The sequence below is a fragment of the Zingiber officinale genome, chromosome 5B (genome assembly GCF_018446385.1).
Source record: "Zingiber officinale cultivar Zhangliang chromosome 5B, Zo_v1.1, whole genome shotgun sequence".
Taxonomy (NCBI): Eukaryota; Viridiplantae; Streptophyta; class Magnoliopsida; order Zingiberales; family Zingiberaceae; genus Zingiber; species Zingiber officinale.
Genome location: NC_055995.1, coordinates 133,850,900 through 133,872,179, shown reverse-complemented (window position 1 = coordinate 133,872,179; position 21,280 = coordinate 133,850,900). Strand labels below are relative to the sequence as shown.

Here is a 21,280-nt window from a genome sequence, read left to right as displayed (position 1 = left end):
TCATCATTTTCTACAGCCTCAGAAATTGATTGAACACCAATGCTGCTATAGATCTTGTTCATATTTGCTCTAGAAAGTGCAGGATTGGTTATTTGAGGATACCAGACAAAGACTATTCCAGAAACCTTGTCAAACAGTTCCTTCAGCAAGAGATCATCAGAAATGAATACGTCTTGTTTGTTGGACAGAATGAGCTCATCATTACTTTGAACTGGTAATTTTAACAAGCTTCCCAGCAGAAGTTTCTCGGTGTTTCTATTCCAGTACTTCGCAATGAAGACTCAGAAAGCGGAGCATTGCTGCATAGTAAGGTGGTGTGCTGAAACTTCCCACGAGGACCAGAGATTGCAGTAGTCATCGACACATGGACTAAGCCGAACACCAAAAACCCTTGAAAAGAATTCAAGAAGCTTTGTGTCATAGTATTTATCCAAAATGAAGAGTTGGGAACCAAACAGGTCAACATTATCATGTAATATGAACATGTTGGAGCTCACCCATTCCCCCCCACCCTGTGGGATCCAAATCCACTCTGCAGCTTCATTATCAGGTTCCCATTTATGTTCATTCAAGAATAAGTACTCTCTCAAGATTGTAGTAATATCAGAGTGACACTTAATATGAAGTGCCAGAAACAGGCCTGCTTGATTGGCATCCACAGATACACCAATTTCTTTAAGCTCCTTATTATAAGAAGCAAACTCAGATCTATAAAAGATGTCATCAATAAACGAACCGTCTTTCTTGGGAATTTCCACTTGGGAATTTCCACTTGGGATCAAAAAGAAGGGTCTCTTCTGGAAATCTGTAACCTAGAATTGTTTTTATCCATCTAATGTTCATCTTTTGCTTGAACTCCATTGGAAGAGACTCTGTGTTTTCCTTCAGATTAAGAATGCACTGAAATAAGGATATAATGCTAACTGGATTAAAGACAGAAAGATCTCTTGGAAGGTTGATGCACTCTATGACAAATTTAGCCCCCTCTTTGAATTCAACTATAAGACCAAAGGCCTGGAGCTCATTTTTGAAATCATAGATCTCATTGGAGTAACCATAGAATTCAGAATTACCGTCAATAAGTGGAAGATTTGATATAGCTGAGATAGGCTCCCACTCTGGAATAAATAGGATGGAGGCTTTTGGAGATCTGAATCCAAGATTAGTATGCAACCATTCCTTCTCAAGGGAGAAAAGGGAAAGATCATGTGGGAATGTAATTTGCTTTTTGACAAACTGCCTATAACATGTTAACAATGCGAGAACATTTTTGTTTGTGATCAATGTGTTCTTTACAAGGATATTCAGTCAAGAAGCAATAGTTTTTGAGAAGTCATCTCTGGTTACTGCTACTCCAATTCTCTTAAGCTCTGCCTGATATGACCTGATTCTACCGCCATACATTGGCTCATCTATTACCAGAATGCCGCTGACAACCTGAAGAAGGAATTCCCATTCTATGAAAGCCATAAAAGATTCATCTGGATTTTGATAGCCAAGCTGGTTCTTCAACCATTTAGTCTGTGATAACTTTCAGATGAGATCATCAGGAACGTTAACATTTCATATGCATTCAAGTATAAAAATGGCAGCATCAGCAAACACCAAGCTTGAAGGCATTTCGAAGTTATCAACCACAATCTGATAATTTTTGTTGAATCCAACTAAAACACCAAATAATTGCATCTCGAACTTGTAATCAGCAATCTGCTCACCATAGAAAGAAGTGTCAATGAAGGGGAGATTACAGACATGCAATTCAAGTGTCCATTCTGAATCAAGCAACAATATGGATTCTGATGCTAATCTGAAACCAACAGATGTTTTTAGCCATCTTGCAGTTTTGTTGCTCTGAATTAGATAGCGAGGGGACAAGATTAACTCTCCCAAATATATGACCAACTTGAGCAGCGAAAAGACATTTTCGCTGGTTAAGGTGGAGTCAGCTGTCATAGTCCTGAGAAGGCTACCAATAAATTGTGATGTGTCTGTAAAATCAAATCTGACTCCAATCTCTTTAAGTTCTTCAGTGTAGTCTGATATCTTTTCACCTTAAAAATCTTTCTGGATTAATGGTATGTCAACAAGTGTTGATGCTACCTGAAGAGTCTTTCCCAACCAGAGCTCGGCAAGAATGAATCAGAAGGTGGCTTGTCACCAATTGATGTCTTCAACCAGCTTCCACTTATGATGCTGTTAAAAAAGTTCTGCAGCTTAAAATTAGTTCCACAAGATCTTATATTTCTAATCCATTCAAGTAACAAGAATGCATTGTCCTTTATCAAAGGAGAGTAAACAGTTTTGAAAGCTGCATTTGGAGGATAAACTTGTGGAACATCAGAGGCCTTTCCATTATGTTGTAGGAACTTCAAAATCTATCCTTCACATGTAACATTTCCTGCAAAATTTGCAGTTGCCAAATACTCCCTGCTCGGTACAAAAGATTTGTCAAATGAGAAGGATGTAACATTTCCTGCAACATGTATGATATGGCATTCAGCATCCTTCTCAAAGAAGAGAGCTGAAGTTGATGAATGGGAACCTTTCCTTCTTTGAAATGCATTCTGGTTTTACAGGGAACGTTTCCTTCCACATGTAGTAACAACATTGTTCCTCCTCACCCTTTTGGCCCTCTTGAGCAGAAAGATGGAGAGAGTATAATTCTGCATTCATGTTCCTTCCCATAACCCGTTTGGCAATTGTCTTCACCAGTTATAGAGATCTTGCAGCCAGTATTACACTTTGAATCATCAGTATCTCCCCTCACGGATAGTTGCCTAATTTTTGAAAGAAAAAGTAGGACCTCAAGTTGTAAATTTGATAGTTGTTCTTTCACAGCTGACTCTTTTTCAATGTTCAAAGGCAAGATTATAATAGTAGTAAGAAGGCTTTCTGAAGGACCATACAAATTTTTTATGTCAGAAAGGTTTGGATTCTCATCAACCCATTCAGGCACAATGTAACCTAGGTTGCAATCAGGTGATGGTTCCTCATTGAAGCATATTTGATACCCATTGCTGAAGATATAGGGCTTACTGGATATCAGGAAGACACTTTTAAATCCTATGCGAACAAATTCATAAATAAATAATGTCATAGTTGAATTCTAAACACTAATCATTCAACAAGTAGACATCCACCCAACTTCGACTTGATACAAGAAAATATATCTTTTAGTTAGCAATATGATTGTAGTAAAGGACCTATATGAGTTTCCTCAAATTTACATTCACTCAATATTACTAAATTAATGGCATAAGATGACTTGATCTACTGTGGATGTTTGACATGGTACAAATCTTTATTGAGGAATGGGAAAACCAATAAAATTAGACAATATTGAAATAGTTATTATTGCAAAATGAATTAACCAAATTATTTTCATAACAAATATTTTTTTCAATGTCTCGAGTGATTCATATGTACTAATTATAAAGTGATAACAGTTATTAAAAAGTTCTAAAAAATATGTAGCAAACATGTATGTGAAAATTAAAGATAAAGTAGATAAATTAATTCCATACCATAATCATCATTGATCATACATAATTAAACTTCATTTGTTGTCAAATTTATGCCAATAACAATTTGGAGAACAACTATATTCCAAAATTTGTATATGTTTTTGTAACAAAAGAAGATAAACTCCATAAAAATATTTATTGTTCATCTGAAAAATATATTTTAAAAACTATTGTTGGTCAATTTATTATTAAATATTAATAATGCCATAACATTTTATCTCAAACTTGAGATATTATCCAATAGGCACCTTCATCAACATGACATAAAACATAGATTCCTCAATGGCGATCTGTTAGGGAAGGTCTAAGATTAACCTCTCAAGTAACCTAAAAAAGTCCCTATATGGAAAATCTCCGAGAGCATGGTTTAACAAACGTATCTCAGCTCTTTGTCAATTCAGCATTACAGATCAGATCGATATAAAGTGTTGTGTTGAGCAAGAAGTGATGCTTAATGTCTGGTTGTGTCTTACATGAAGAGGTCAATATAAAAGTGTCACATAGAAATAAATGTTTTCACAGAAAATGGCATGCCATTAGAACCAACAAAGGTCGAAAGTGCAAACCTTTCTCCCCTATGTAGCCAAGGTGTCGTTTCCCTTTCTTTGTTGATTTACCAATCCTACAAATGGAATCAATGTTCGATGGAGAGAAACCTATCTCATTGTTGAATAGGAGCAGTGTTGTTTTGGCTCCAGTCATCGTGATATCCTTCGAAGTAATAAGAAACTCAAGGGATGGAGTGACGCCCTCTGCATACTTGTTGTCCTCTGCATTCTGTCGAATGCAAATTGATAAATAAAATACGATTGAAAATGGTTAGTGGAGATGGCAATCCATAGCACAAACTAAGACCTAGAATCCGGAAAGAGTTAGTAGAAACTCCAGTGACCTGAACAAGTTCCATGAGGAAGTGGGCATCCTTGGAATAAAGCTCTTCGGAGAGGTAGAGGACGGCCTGATGGATGTCATCAGCCAGGGGATTCTTGTCATCTCGCCCATGTAGTACCTCTCTCTGCGTATCCTCTCGACGTGCTCGCGAGGGGTGGAGTAAGCAGCAGCCATTAGAGCAAGAGCGAGTGCAGCCGCAGCTGCACTGCCACAGGAAGAAGCAGAAGAGCGCAGGTGGTACGAAGCTTTTATAGCAAAAAAAAAAAAAAAAGGAGTAACTTGGCAGAGAAGTTAACGTGGAAGAGGTGAGAGACAATAAAGATTAAAGAGTTGCCTGTTTTCGATGGAGGAGGATCCGAAGAGTCGATATTGTTGATTAGGATGGAAATGATGCGTAGAACGAACAATTTGGCTTTTCCCGTGAACTTTTTGGCTTTCGACTTGATGCTTTGCATGCACACTCTCTATTCCTTTCTTTCGATTAATATGCATGCCGTGGACGATCTAGCTAGGTACTCATCAATTTCCCACTGGAGTTTTATTATGAGTGTTATTTTTTTGCTAAAGTGCTGCATGAGCTAATAATACTCATCTAACTCAAATAAACTTTCTTCATTCATACAAGTGGTTGAGTCTTTAGGCAAGTTTAGATTAATAACCTACCTTCCTTATCTATGGTGTCAAACATAAAATATTCATAAGGTCTTAGGATCGAAATTCAACTTATCAGAGTATGTCCTCCTCAAACCTTGGTCACTTACATTAATGACTAATAGTCATTCATGATTTATCTGTTCTGTGTTAGCCTAAGAACTATTGACGGGAGCGCTAGGAGCGAGCGAATCGTCTTTTGTCACATGCCACATGGTAAGAAGTGGGACGGGCTTACTAGGTTACAAGGATTTAAATTATATCTAAAGTACATTACATATGTGAAGTTTAAAAATTTATGACATTGAACTGTACGTCATAATACATCTAAACTTCTTGATTTATTTTTATAGCTGATGAAAAATTTCTTTAGAACCAGACTAGTTACATCCATAATTATGATAAGTTTAGATTCATAATCATTTTGACAAAGTTGTTATTTTAATAAAAAAAATTATTACATGGGATGTAAGGTAAAAGTTTAAAAATGAGTTGAGAGAATTATACATTACATGGGAGAGGGTATGTCTAAGACTTGATTGTTAGGATGGTTGTAGTTGACAATTTAGTTAACTAAAGGTTGTCTTCAATCAACTTGTAGTTGAGTCAATTAAGTAGTCAACTTAAATGGATCAATTAGTCATAGAATATTTTTATTCATGGTTAAGTTAAATGATCTAGAATAAGTTGATTGATGATGCCTAAGTCGAATAGATAATCAAAATAGATATGTTGATTGAGGTGATCATCAACAAATTGTAGGTTAAAAAGATCATCAGAAGAGTCTGATGGTGGATCCAATTAACTAATCAACGTTAAACAATAAAAGAAAAGTTGAAGGTGTGATTTTTTAGTAATGCAATTATCTAAGTTTTATAATTCGACTAATCTTAGAGGTGATTGGTTCAGCCTATGAAAGTTTTCCATCGGTAAATCTGAAAGTGAAAGCGACAATCCACACCCATGCTTCAAAGATAAATGTGTTTGAAGCTTATAAAAGAGGACTAAGGGCATCTCCAATGGTTAGAAAAATACTATTAATAAATGTTAAATTTAGGGAATGGATAGAATATCTGATGTAAAAGTTTTTTTTAACTATCATATTCAAAATTTAGGATAAAATATTTGGATATGGAATTGATGTTGATGTTCTTAGAGCTCTAAATGAGCTTTTTTGTGATCCAATTCATAGCATGAGTTGCGTTATTTCATGTATAGTACATCAATTTCAAAAAAAAAAGAACATATTTAAATTTTTACTACTATTCTTAAATTACAAACCTCAAACCTCACATCTATAATGGTTCAAAGTTTTTTATTTAGCATTTTTAATTTTACAAACCTCTCATAAATTTTGCATTAGAAATGCCTTAAGGGGAGCGATTTAGAGTTAACATTAACAACATATCTATTGTGACCATACCTCTATTATAAGACTCTTTTTGTTATTCCTTAAGCTTCATTATAATCATTTTGTAAAAATTTGTAAAAGATTTCTCCACCCTCTAAAACAATATTATTTTTTTAGGAACTCAATCATTTATTGTGAAGGTAATTAAACATCAAACAATATTATTCCTTGATTCATAATTTTGTTGATTAACTTTATTTTTTTTCTTTCTCTTGCTCCGGCTTGTAGTTTTATCTCAGAAAAGCATTTTCAACTCTCATAACATGAAAGTTTAGGCCTCAACCTTGCTTTAGAAGAAAATCAAAATCCATTTGAAAAATTATTCTATTTCTATTGTTGTTGCACTTATTAGTGGGGCTTTGCACACTTATTGTTAAATTAGGGGACTATAATTTCATAGTGTTCCTCGATTGTCCGTGACTTAATTTATCTATACTAGTTTTGATGCTCTATCTATTTATAAATCTTAAATTTTTTTATTTATTATCTAATTTTAAATTCTTTATTATTTAAAGGTCACATATATCTTACTATCTTACTATTTTATTAAAAATCTCACCCCCCCCTTTACTAACTAATTTTGGTTAACTAATTTTGGTGAAGCCTAAAATGCATTTACGTTAATGTCCTTTTTTTATTTACACTAAAAATACTTCCAAGATTTATTAGTAATTCCACAAGTGAAATAATCAGTGATCTAGAGTTCGAGACTCAGCTACAGCGTATTATTATGAATTTTTCTCATCATTAATTTTCTCTGGTTGTTTTATATAAAAAAAATATAATTCTCTTTAGTCCCATATCTTAGAATTAACAATACTATGATAAAAAAAAACTTCTATAAATATTTTAGGCTGACGATATTAAAAAATATACTTTTCTTAGTTTTTTTACTAAGACAAGTATAATATTAAATTAAAATAATTTTTTACATAGAGAAATCCGTTATTCAAATACCCAAATAATTTATATATATTATTATATTACACACGCAGCAATGCGTGTGCACGATGACACTAGTCATTAGTTATTTATCCTAATTAAGGTAGTTTTCTAGAGGCATTAGGCAAAAGTTTCTCTTTAAAGTCCTTTAATATTTTTTTTTAAAAAAATTCCACATACGTTTTTTCATCCGGACTTGGGATACAATGGCGAATTTATTTAATTTTTTAAATAAATAAAATATTAATTTTAAAAAATATAGTTTCATATAAAATTTAGTTTTCTAACTTTTAAAAATATAAAATATTAATTATTTTTATATTCAAAGTTTTGATAATATTTTTTTAATTGATAAATTACTAAATTATTTATTTTTTTAAAAACATTGTCGAACTTAAAATTTATTTTTCTGATTTTTTTAAGCATTCTCCTTTGAGTTGTATGAAAAAAAAAAATCTTTAATTCATTTTCTTATTGTGGAAGAAAAACTTAAACCAGAAAGAAATATTATTGGAAAAGAAGGAGAAGGACGTCGTCTGATAATCACCAACAAAAAAAGTAGAAAATGCCCGACTTTTGAGGTTGTCGTTAAACAAATCCAGAAGTCCAATTCTAAGGTCTTGGCTTTGGTAGGTCGAGGTCTGCTCTTTTACGATTGGTGGCTCACTACCCCAACCTATTAGGGAACGCGCATAAGATGGTACTACGCCTAGACCCAAGAGAAGTTGATTACTATTTTGAAGTATTATAAGTATAAGCTTTTGAACATGTAAAATAAGTTTCACATAAGTATAAAAATATTAAAGTATAAGTTTTAAACAAGTGAAATAAAAGAATAAGTTTTTAAGCAAACGAAATAAGTTTCAGGAAGTGTTTAGAATTCAGTAAGTTTTAGTTTTCTTTATGTTAGCATTTTGCTTATAGTTTGCATTTCCTCTTACTGCAGATAAAGGAATGCGACAAGGAGGTGTTCGAGGATGTGTGATGCCAGGACTATGGAAGAGACTTGGGATATTATTAAGTTTCCGCATTTTAGTGGTTGATAAACAATTGAGTTGTACTTTAGTTCATGTCATTTGAGATTGTGTTTTATACTTCATATCATTTGAGTTCATCTTTGTCTTAGATTGCATACTGAGATGAATCTTGTTTAATAAGTAGTTATTTTGGTGTTTGGCCTTTATTAAACTGCGTGAGAATTTGTTATATGTTCCAACCATCTGTGACTGATGTATATTATGTTTGTATTCCAGTTTATGGTCACTGGTACAGGGGAGACTCTGCCAAAATTTTTCGATAGGGATTCCTCGTGGTTTCGATCACACCGGTTAAATAGAGTTAGTAGTTAAGTAACGGTCATCCTTAGAGTGTAGTAGTAGTAAGAAGGGTGGTCGTTACAGTTGGTATCAGAGCAGTCCCCATTCTCCAGCATCACACATCAGCACCATCTTTGCCGTTTTCAAGTAAGAAAGTATTTAAGGTTTTTTCCTTTTATGCTTTCTTTATTATTTGCAGTATAGAGTATTTGGTTATATGCACTTTAGTAAGATAGAAGTTTTGTTTCTCTTATATTCATATACATAAGTATGTTTAGAAAGGATAGAGAAGATATCAAGTCTTTTTCTTGGCAAGATAGAGGATAAGACAGTAGGGAGTCAGAAACCCTAGTTAAGTAATTAGAATTAGAAGGACAATGATAACAAGAAAGACCCAAGCAGGAAGACGTTCGGGTAGTCTGTGAATATCCAGAGGTATTTCTAGAAGAGCTACCTGGACTATCTCCCAACAGAGAAGTAGAATCTGAAATTGAATTGGTTTCTGACACCAGCCAATTTCAAAAGTTCCGTATCAAATTTCTCTAGCAGAGCTAAAAGAGTTACAAGAACAATTTCAGGAACTACTTGACAAGGGTTTCATCCGCCCTAGTCATTCACCCCGGGGAGCTCCAGTGTTGTTCGATAAGAAAAAAGACGGTCTATGTGGATGTGCATAGGTTTTAGAGCACTGAGCGAAATAACGGTTAAGGACAAGTACCCTCTTACCAGAACAGATGATCTATTTGATCAGCTAAAGAGGGCAACAGTGTTATCTAAAATAAACCTGCGTTCTGGGTACCATCAGTTGGAAGTGAAAGAAAATGATACACCCAGAACAGTTTCCAGGACCAGATATGGACACTACAAATTTGTAGTCATGCCTTTTGGTGTGACTAATGCACCAGCGGTCTTCATGGACTTAATGAACAGAGTGTTCAGAGAATATCTTAACAAATTTGTCATCGTGTTCATCGACGACATTCTAGTCTATTCCAGAACCCCAGATGTGCATGACACGCACTTGAGAATAGTTTTGCAGACCCTTCAGCAAAAGCAGTTGTATGCTAAATTCTCAAAATGTGAGTTCTGGTTAGAGTAGGTAGCGTTTCTAGGTCACATAATTTCTAAAAAAAGGTATTCAAGTAGATCCAGCTAAAATAGAAGCGGTCAACAACTGGAAGAGACCCAAGGATGCCAGGGAGATCAGAAGCTTTCTTGGTTTAGCTGGATACCACAGGAAATTCGTGGAGTACTTTTCCAAGATAGCTTCTCCACTAACGGCCTTAACCAGGAAGAACAAGAAGTTTGAATGGTCAGACAAATGTGAGCAAAGTTTCCAAGAGCTAAAGAAGAGACTGACTAGAATCACTAATGAGGAAAAAAAATGGTATTAAGTACCAATGAGAGTGAGAAAAACTACAAGAGCAATGACAATTAAGATTTTTTTTAGAGATATTAAAAAGAAAGTGTTAGATTAAATTTTATAAGACATATAATTAAATGATCTCCCTAATTACAAAATACAAAATAACAATAATAAATAAATACATACATTAAGAAATGAATTGTATGTACGTGGAATAAAATTTATATTAAATTAGGGAATGTAATTAATGAGAAAAGTGTGAGGTGTAAATGGGAAGCGGAATAATAATTTTAATATAAAATTAGGGAATATAATTATTGAGGAAATAAAGATAAATATTTTATGTAAATGAGAAGTAGAATCACCATCAGCATGACATAGGGTTCATTAATTAATATTCCATGATAATATTAAAATTTAATAGCCTATGCCTTAAATCGATCTGATCCAAGTGGTAATTAATTGCACTAATCAAGAGAATTTTGTGAGAAATGTTGAAGTTTAAATCTATCTTACAACACAAATAATCAATTGAAAAGTGACTTAAATGCAGGATCATTATATCTTTAGGCGAGAGAAATAGGGGACCGTTAAAATAACGAATCTATTTTTTTTAGATGAGAGAAATTGATATTATCCTCATGATAATCAAAACTCTATGATTATGATGACTAATTTTGGCTAGTTATAATTACTAAACTATTTATTCATTTATTGAATTGATTTGGTATATTTGTCTTATTAAGTTTGATTTATGTATAGAATACCTTATCCAAAATAGGCATCACACAATTTTATTGTTTGATGATTAAGAAATTAATATTAATTGTTATACTACACTAACAAATCTAGCCTACAAATTTTTATTTATTTTATTAAATAAAATGGTTTAGGATGATTTAAGGTCTTTATTATCATGCAATTGTACTAATATAGTTTTCTCAGGACAATGTTATGGTTAAGATATATGGTGTTATCATATGAGGTCTTGAAATTGAAATTCGGTGCATTCGAGCATATTTTCCCTCATGTCTTGACCACATACATTAATGATTAGTAGTAATCTATAATTTACCTCCTCTGTGTTGATCTAGAAACAAGTTGACGAGAGCAAGCGAATCGTCTTTTGTCATGTGCAATTGTACTAATGTAATAAAAATAATCTTAGAAATATCTATTTTCTAAACTAATTTCCCATCATATAGTCTAGAGTAAAAAAAAATCAAGAAACCTAAAAAGAAAAATAAAATTATCATCAATAATCTTGACATGAATAAAGTTACTCATAAGTATGCTCAACAAATTTGTAGTTCATACAAATTTAAACAATGTGGCTATCGACTCATAAGCATTCTCAACAAACTTAAACACAATTATCAACTCGAAGGAGTCTCTTAGTTTGTCCAGTGTAACTTTATCACGAAATCATTTGATGAGAGCCTCGATCTTTATGTAAATTAGACTAAAGACCCATCTAATGCTTTGTACAATCAGTAAAGCATATATGAGAATACAAAAGCTTCTATAAAACCGAGAAAGTACTTAGTAGACCATCTTTACACCTTTTATAGGACTCAGATTCTCATACTTTTAAAATTTCATATTTAAATGTGACAAATATAATTAAGACAAATACAACATTACGGATCCTTTTATATTTATTGAGATTGTATATTATATTTATTAGTACTATATTTTCCATATATTATCTATGTCCTTTTATATTTATTAGGACAATTGTCAATAAAGAAAATAATTAATTAATTTTTTTCTATGTGCTTCCGTTTCAATAAAATGACTTATTCGAAGGATGAACAATTTCAGTTATTCCAACACCTGTCTCCTCCTAATTTTCTTCGTTTTTTTTATAGAAAAACCTAAAGAAACGATCAAGTTTCTTTATTTATCAAAAGAATAAGCACCCTAATTCTAAAATTATCAAAAAAAAAAAAAATAGTATTATTTTCTTCCTATTTCTCCCGTTAAACTCCTAAATTCCTTTTCGTTAGATGTTATTTTCCAATCCATCTCCTGATGGACCTGATATGAGAAAATATCAGACCGATGCTAGTCAGATATGAAAAATATCAGACCTACACTAGATTTGATATTGGACTATATGCCCCAAAAAATATGATATGAGAAAATATTAGATTAATCATGAGCTTAATATAGGATTATATGAGAAAATATTATATTCTTTTTAATCCCGGAGAGCAGATGTATTAACAAAGATGGGAGAGAAGGAATTTAGAAAATTGACAAAAGGAATAGGAAGAAAATAATATTATTTTTAATGTTCTTTTTTATAATTTTAAAATTAAGGTATTTCTAGATAAATAAGAAAACATGACCATCTTTTGTAATAAAAAGTCGAAAATTTCTTTTATCAAGATCTTATTTTTGACCATCTTTTGCTATCGCCTTGCTGTATTATAGTGGTTGAGCACGAGTCCCTAATGCTTTATGTCAACACACGAAGAAGGACATGCGCTCAGCGTATCGAGTTTCAATCTTACAATTTTATAAGATAATATTTCATGTCTTAGCTATCGCGTCTCAAAAAATCTTCAAAGCTCTAATGCTTTAGATTTTATCTAAGGGAGTTGCCAGTGGAGAGATAAAATAAATTTAGGGCATGGAAAGAGAACAAAATCTTTTGATTTATATAATATAATTTTTATAATTAAAAATATATATATATATATATATATATATATATATATATATATATGTGTCATTTTTTTTTAAATATGATATATTTGTATGAGTTAAAAAGGTTGGATACGATTATTTTTTAATATATGTTATAATTTTAACTACATATATCATTATTTTATTCACGGTTTTCTATCTGATTTTCGGATGATATGCACTGATAAATTGTATTAAACGATAAAAACTTTTTAACTCCCAAAATTTATTTTTAATTTTAGTTTCCGCTCTTCTGGCTCAAATGCTTTGGGAAGATGGGGTAGTGTTATAGCGGTTGACAAGAGGGGTAATATTGGAATTAAGTGCACCCTGAGAAATTCAGAAATCTGGGCGCGTATTTGAAAAATTCCGAAGTTACTTCCTTTAAAACCTCCTCGACTCTTCTGCTCCTTCCTCTGGATGCGCCGCGGCTGTTGCACTCGCCTTTGCTCTTGCTCTTATGGCCGCCGCTGCTGCTGCTTACTCCACCCCTCGCGAGCACGTCGAGTGGATACGGAGAGAGAGGTACTACATTGGGCGAGATGACAAGAATCCCCTGGCCGAGGACATCCATCAGGCCGTCCTCTACCTCTCCGAAGAGCTTTATTCCAAGGACGTCCACTTCCTCATGGAGCTTATTCAGGTGCGTAGTGGTTCCACCGCCTGACTGCTTGAAGGCACTGTTGTTTCGACTAATTCTTTCCGGATTCTAGGTCGTAGTTTGTGCTGTATATGGGTTGCCATCTCTGCTAACCGTTTTCAATCGTATTTAATTTATCAATTTACATTCGACAGAATGCAGAGGACAACAAGTATGCAGAGGGAGTCACTCCATCCCTTGAGTTTCTGATTACTTCAAAGGATATCACGATGACCGGAGCCAAAACAACACTGCTCCTATTCAACAATGAGATAGGTTTCTCTCCATCGAACATTGATTCCATTTGTAGGATTGGTAAATCAACAAAGAAAGGGAAACGACACCTTGGCTACATAGGAGAGAAAGGTTTGCACTTTTTACTCTTTTTTGTTGGTTCTATTTGAATGTTAATTTTTTTTTGTGAAAACATTTATTTATATGTGACACTTTATATTGACCTTGCTATATGTTATTAATTTCCTCATGATTCTAATTTTTGTTTGCATGCTGGAGATAAAAATATTAGGAAAATGAAGGGGATTTAGAGATTTCTAATCTCAATACTTCTCAGTATCTCATTTATAAAATAATATTTTTTGCTATTGAAAATATTCTCTCAGCATTTGTTTTTATATTTCATTTCTTTTAGAATCAGTAATATTTTTTTTCTCATTTTTCATTTGTAAAAAATAATATTTTTGAAATTTTGTCTAATTAAAAGAAACTAATAGTTTTAAAAGAAATACAATAAAATAATGTTTTTTTAAAATAGTGGGATGTTTCTTTTATACTTTTAGACTTGTTATTTTCAAAAAGTAATTCTCAATAATTCTATAGATTAACTTATTTATAATCAATAACATACAATTATAATTTTTAAAATTAGTTTTCTTTATTCTTTAGGAAAATCAAATCAGTTAAGAATATTGTTATGAAATGATTAATTTTGAGGGAACCCAATCAACAATTAATAGAGAAAAAACTAGATAACTTTTATGCTTGTTTGATTTGATTTTTAAATGAACTAAAACTCATGTCTTTTTTCGAATCTTTAAAAACAATTTCTGATTTTTTTTGTTCAATCACTGAAAGATATTGAGTTTTTTTTTTTTTAAATAACACCTGTGTTGAGCAATAGATGGTAGCTTCAAGGATACTTTTAGAACACAAGAGCATTACTTACTAAGAAGTATAAATAGGATCAAGGATACTTTTAGAATTGAAGTAATCGAACATAATCTAACTAGACATAAAGTATAATGCATGAAACAAAGTACACCAAGTGTCATAGACATAAAAGTAAATGCAAAAAAATAAATAATAATCCACAAAAAATTCCAATTCTTGTTGATACAATGTTAGGCATGCAACAAGAATAACAACGTACCTAACAAGTTGGCTTGACACTCCTACCACCTGATTTTGATTGATCTAGAGGCAAACATAAGAAAAGGTTCTCAGGAAATCTTAAAATGGAGCCTGACAAATAGTGAAAATGAAAAGGAAAGGCAACAGTTTAAATGAGAAAAGTAGATACAAGTGCCAAATATATAAACCAAGTCCAGACATTGTTATAGCCATGTAAGACACAACCAAACATCAAGTGTCACTTCTAGCTCAACACAACTTGTTATTATAGAAATGTAGGGTGGAAAACCCATATCATCCTAAAGGGGTGTTTTCAACATAAAGGTATCTCTAAGTCATGTCATCCCATAATTAGGCATCTGGTGTAAAATACCTATTCTTCCTGTTGTGAAGTAAAATACCTCTTCTTTCTGTTGTGAAGTAAAATACCTTTTCTTGGTGCACTTTTTTTTGTAGTATATCCAATTGTCTTCATATGGATTTTTATAAACTAACATATCACACTAAAAACAAAAGAGATGCCAGATTTGATGTTTGTAAAATAACCTGTCTTCCTATTAGTATTTTTTATTTCACATGGTTAGTCAATGACTCCCTTGTCTTGGTATTTGATATTAGCTTCCATGTGAGTATCTATTGATTTAATCTCTAGCATGTTAGATTCTTCAAGCAAATCAAGGATATCCTTCGTTGTGAAATATAAATTTACCAACCTCTAGACCAAGGAACTATTTGAGATCATCCATGTTTTTGTTCTGGAGTCTCCCTGTAAAAGATTACTGTTGACAAATCTATTTTTGATGTCAAGTTGATGAAGGGGCCTATTGGATAATATCTCAATTTGAGATAAAATGTTATGACATTATTATTATTTTATGATAAATTGAACAACAATAATTTTTTATTAGATTTTTGTTTTCAATGAACAACAAATATTTTTATGGATTTTATCTTGTTTTGTTATAAAAATATATTATTGATATAAATTTGATAAAAGGTGAAGTTTAATTTCATATAATTCAACGATGATTATGATATGCCATTAATTTATCTACTTTCTCTTTAATTATCATATACATCCTTTTTAGAACTGTTTACTTATTATTCTCAATTTATCTTTAATACATATGTATCGCTCAAAACATTGAAAAGTAATAGTTATGAAAATAATTTAGTTATTTTATTTTGCAATAATAACTATTATCAATATTGTCTAATTTATTTTATTTTTTCATTTTCCAATAAAGATCTGCTCCATGTCAAACATTCACAATAGTCCAAGTCATAATATGGCACTAAAATAGTAATCTTGAGTAAATCTGAAATTTGAGGGAAAATAATATAGGTCCTTCATGAATAACAACCAACAATCATATTGCTAACTAAAAGAAATATTTTCTTGTGTCAAGTCCAAGTTGGGAGCTTATCATTATTACCTTTGTCCTAATCACTGAAGTTAGATCGTATCTTCTTGCTTCATGGTTGAACTAGATGAGCATCTGGAATCCAGTTTCATGGTAACATTATAAGCATATTTATTTCACTTGTTCCATACTTTGTTAAATGCTTAGTGTTAGAGTTTGACCATGACAATATTTGTTTATGAATTTTCAGGCATAGGATTTAAAAGTGTCTTTCTGATATCCAGTAAGCCCTATATCTTCAGCAATGGGTATCAAATATGCTTCAATGAGGAACCATCACCTGATTGCAACCTAGGCTACATTGTGCCTGAGTGGGTTGACCAGAATCCGAGCCTTTCTGATTTGCAAAATTTATATGGTCCTTCGGAAAGCCTTCCTACAACTATTATAATCTTGCCTTTGAAGATTGAAAAAGAGTCAGCTGTGAAGCAACAACTATCAAATTTACAACCGGAGGTCCTGCTTTTTCTTTCAAAAATTAGGCAACTATCCGTGAGGAGAGATAACGATGATTCAGCCTGTAATACTGGCTGCAAGATCTCTATATCTGGTGAAGACACTTGCCAAAAGAGAAGGAATTTCAATGCAGAATCATATCCTCTCCATCTTACTGCTCAAGAGGGCGACAAGGGTGATGAGGAACAATGCTGTTACTACATGTGGAAGCAAAGGTTCCCTGTAAAACGCGAATGCATTTCAAAGAAGAGGGCTGAAGTTGATGAATGGGTGATTACTCTGGCTTTTCCCTTTGGAAAGCGGTTGAACCGCGGGATGCGAAAGTCTGGTGTGTATTCTTTTCTTCCTATTGAGATGGAGACTGGTTTCCCATTTATAATCCAGGCAGATTTCCTTCTAGTTTCTTCAAGGGAATCGATACAGCTAAATAGCCCATGGAATGAAGGAATTCTTAACTGTGTACCTTCTGCATTCACGAATGCTTTCACTACACTAATTAAAGGAGCACATGAGGCACCCTCATTTTCCATTCCCTTCTTGTTCAATTTCATACCAGTGGAGGAATCTCATATCAAGTTGCTAGATCGTGTGAGACAATCCATTAAAGAAAAAATCATTACTAAGCGTATAATACCATGTGAATTAAACAACTCTCAAAAGATGTTCTGTAAGCCCAGTGAAATTAAGAGGCTTGTTCATGCATTTTGGCGTGTTCTAATTAAAGCACAGAAGTCTGGTGTTGATATACTTAACCTGCATTCACATGGAAGTCATATTGTGAATGCCTACTTGGATAATGATGAGTATAATAATGTACTAAGATTTCTGGGAGTGGGCTACGTTGATCTAGCATGGTATGCATCAGTCATTCGGGGTTTCAATCTTGCAAAGGGAATGCCTGATGATATTTATGTAGAGCTTCTACACTTCATTGCTCTGAAATGGAACTCTTGTTTTAAGGACTTACCTCTGTTAAGGTTTATTGATGCCACTGGCAACATATCTTTGTTAAGTGTATCACAAGCAGCAGAAGGTAATAAGAAGCTATGTATTGCCAACAATGATGAGATCATCACATGGCTTATCAACTGGAATCGGGAGTTCATATCTGTCTCAAAACTATATTTTATGCCGCAAACCACGCAATTGTCTTTAAGAATGGCAAAATCAAGTGTAATGAATTGGCTCAAGGATTCTGTGAAGCTGCAGAGTTTAAGTCTTTCTGACTATGGATCAATCGTGATCAAGTCACTAACTCGTAGCAAGCATGTCATAGCCTTCACTCATTTTCTATATCATTCTCATAAGTGTAATTATGCTAAGGAATGGTGCATAAACACATTGGTCTCTTGCTTGCCAATAGTAGATGAGTATGGAAAAGTGATACTCGAAAAGACAGAAGTCCTTGTGCCGGCCAGCATGGGCAAATGGATAATGTTAATGGGTTCAAATCCTTGGAGGGCTGAAAAATATTTTGTACTGAGCAGTGAGTATTTGGCCACTGCCAATTTTGCAGGAAATGTTACATGTGAAGGACAGATTTTGAAGTTCCTACAGCAACATGAAAAGGCCTCTGATGTTCCACAAGTTTATCCTCCAAATGCAGCTTTCAAAACTGTTTACTCTCCTTTGACAAAAGACAATGCATTCTTGTTACTTGAATGGATTAGAAATATAAGATCTCGTGGAACTAATTGTAAGCTGCAGATCTTTTTTAGCAGCATCAAAACTGGAAGCTGGTTGAAGACATCAATTGGTTACAGTCCACCTTCTGAGTCATTCTTGCCGAGCTCAGGTTGGGGAAGACTACTTCAGGTAGCATCAACACTTGTTGACATACCATTAATCCTGAAAGATTTTTATGGTGAAAAGATAACAGAGTACACTGAAGAACTTAAAGAAATTGGAGTCAGATTTGATTTTATGGACGCATCAGAATATATTGGTAGCCATATCAGGACTGCAACAGCTGATTCCGCCTTAACCCGAGCAAAAGTCTTTTCATTGCTCAATTTGGTCAGATATTTGGGAGAGGTAAGCTTGTCCCCTGACTATCTAATTCAGAGCACCAAAACTGCAAGATGGCTAAAAACATCAGTTGGTTTCAGATTAGCATCAGAATCCATATTGTTGCTTGATTCAGAATGGACACTTGCTTCACATGTCAGTAATCTCCCCTTCATTGACACTTCTTTCTATGGCGAGCAGATTGCTGATTACAAGATTGAGCTGCAGTTATTTGGTGTTTTAGTTGGATTCAACAAAAATTATCAGATTGTGGTTGATAACTTCGAAATGCCTTCAAGCTATGCATCTGCTGATGCTGCCATTTTCATACTTGATTGCATACGAAATGCTTGCATTCCTGATGATCTCTTCATAAAGTTATCACAGACTGAATGGTTGAAGACCCAGCTTGGCTATCAAAATCCAGGTGAATCTTTTCTGGCCGTCTTAGAATGGGAATGCCTTCTTCAGGTTGTCAGTGGCATTCCGGTAATAGATGAGGCAATGTATGACGGTAGAATCAGGTCATATCAGGAAGAGCTAAAGAAAGTTGGAGTAGCAGTAACCATAGATGACTTCTTAGAAGCTATTGCATTTCGATTGAATCATCTTTTAGAGGGAAGATCTATCACAAACAAAAATGTTCTTGCACTGTTATCATGTTATAGGCAGTTTGTAAAAAAGGAAATTACATTGACACATGATCTTTTCCCTTTCTCCCTTGGGAAGGAATGGTTGTATACTAATCATGGATTCAGATCTCCAAAAGCTTCAATCCTATTTAGTCCAGAGTGGGAGCCTATCTCAACTATAACAAATCTTCCATTTATCGACGGTAATTCTGCATTCTATGGTTACTCCAATAAGATCAATGATTTCAAAAATGAGCTCAAGGCCCTTGGGGTTGTAGTTGACTTCAAAGAGGGAGCTAAACTTGTCATAGATAGTATCAACCTTCCCAGAGATCCTTCTATCATTAATCCAGTTAGCATTATATCCTTGCTACAGTGCATTCTCAATCTGAAGGAAAATGCAGAATCTCTTCCTATGGAGTTCAAGCAAAGGATGAAAAGTAGATGGATAAAAACAGTTCTTGGATACAGATCTCCAGAAGAAAGCATTCTCTTTGATCCCAAGTGGAGTTTGCCAAGGAAAGACGGTCCCTTTATTGATGACATCTTCTATGGATCTGAGCTTACATCTTATAAAAGGGTGCTTAAAGAAATTGGTGTATCTGTGAATGCCACTCAAGCATGCATGTTACTGGCGCTTCATATTAAGTGTCACTCTGATATTATTACTATTTCAAGAGTGTACCTGTTCCTGAATGAACATAAATGGAAGGCTGATGATGAAGCTGCAGAGTGGATTTGGATCCCAAGTGGTGGTGGACAATGGGTGAGCTCCAGCAGCTGCATACTACATGATAAGGTTGACCTGTTTGGTTCCCAACTCTTCATTTTGGATAAATACTATGACACGAAGATTCTTGAATTCTTTTCAAGGGTTTTTAAGGTTCGGGTTGGTCCATGCCTCGATGACTATTGCAAGCTCTGGTCCTCGTGGGAAGTTTCGGCGCACCACCTTACTGTGCAGCAATGCTCCTTTTTCTGGGTCTTCATTGCGAATCACTGGGATAGCAACACAGAAAAAATTCTGTTGGGAAGCATATCAAAATTACCAGTGAATCGTAATGATGAGGTCATTCTTTCCAACAAAGAAGATGTATTCATTCCTGATGATCTCTTGCTGAACGAACTGTTTGGCATGGTTTCTGAAACAATCTTTGTATGGTATCCTCAAGTTACCTCTCCTGCACTTTCTAGAGCAAATATGAACAAGATCTATAGCAGCATTGGTGTTCAATCAATTTCTGAGGCTGTAGAAAAGGATGAGTCATTCAGGACCACTGGTGCTAGTGTTAGGAAAGTCAATCAGAAATTTCTGATATGGAACAATGGATTGCTGAGGATTGTGCTTGCTTTTCTTTCTGATACTTCTCTTGATATAATTGCTAATGAAAGGCATCGACTTGTCAAATATTTGCTTGATTTAGAAGTCTTGGAAATTGATGCTCCTGTTACCGTTAGCTATAAGCTGACACTATCCTCTGGAACAATTTTAAATTCAAAAGCTACTAGATTGTTCCGTTGGGAGAAGGATAAGGCAAAGTTATTCTTACAAAGAGATGAAGGTGGAACGAAGCGAAAGAGAGATGGTGGAATGAAGCGAAAGAGGCACAACATTGAATACGCAACAAATTTTGCAGATGTGATAGCAAAGGGCTTATTGTCTGAAATGCCTGACCAGATTGATTCACTTGCTCAGCTCATTTGTTTTGGTTGCTTGTTGGACTTTGAGGAATATGCAGTGAACTACTTATTGAAGAGCAAAAATCTCCAGTTGTTTCCTGAAGACGAAGAGTTTCTATCATCTATATCGTCTAAAAAGGTTCAATTTACTATTTACTATTACATTCTTGTTTTGAGCTAGTAAAGTTCTCTCACGAGTTTCAAACTATACTCACTCTTACATACTGCAGAATGTGCGAAAGGTTGAAGCTGGAAAAACTACTATAGTCCTCGACTAA

The 21,280-nt window shown here is 33.8% G+C and overlaps 2 protein-coding genes across 2 annotated transcripts; one reads left to right on the top strand and one right to left on the bottom strand.

Moving 5' to 3' along the window:
- Nucleotides 1-275: 275 nt before the first annotated feature.
- LOC121987074 (protein NO VEIN-like) lies at nt 276-4,907 on the bottom strand. Its single transcript, XM_042540979.1, has 4 exons — nt 4,750-4,907; nt 4,417-4,660; nt 4,091-4,301; nt 276-3,063 (listed from the first exon to the last, which is right to left on the bottom strand). Exons 1-4 carry the CDS (start codon nt 4,905-4,907, stop codon nt 2,618-2,620), a joined length of 1,059 nt encoding a protein of 352 aa, XP_042396913.1. The 3' UTR covers nt 276-2,617.
- Nucleotides 4,908-13,255: 8,348 nt separating this feature from the next.
- On the top strand, nt 13,256-21,280 carry LOC121987073. The gene is made up of 4 exons (XM_042540978.1): nt 13,256-13,438; nt 13,591-13,801; nt 16,418-21,141; nt 21,233-21,280. Exons 1-4 carry the CDS (start codon nt 13,256-13,258, stop codon nt 21,278-21,280), a joined length of 5,166 nt encoding a protein of 1,721 aa, XP_042396912.1.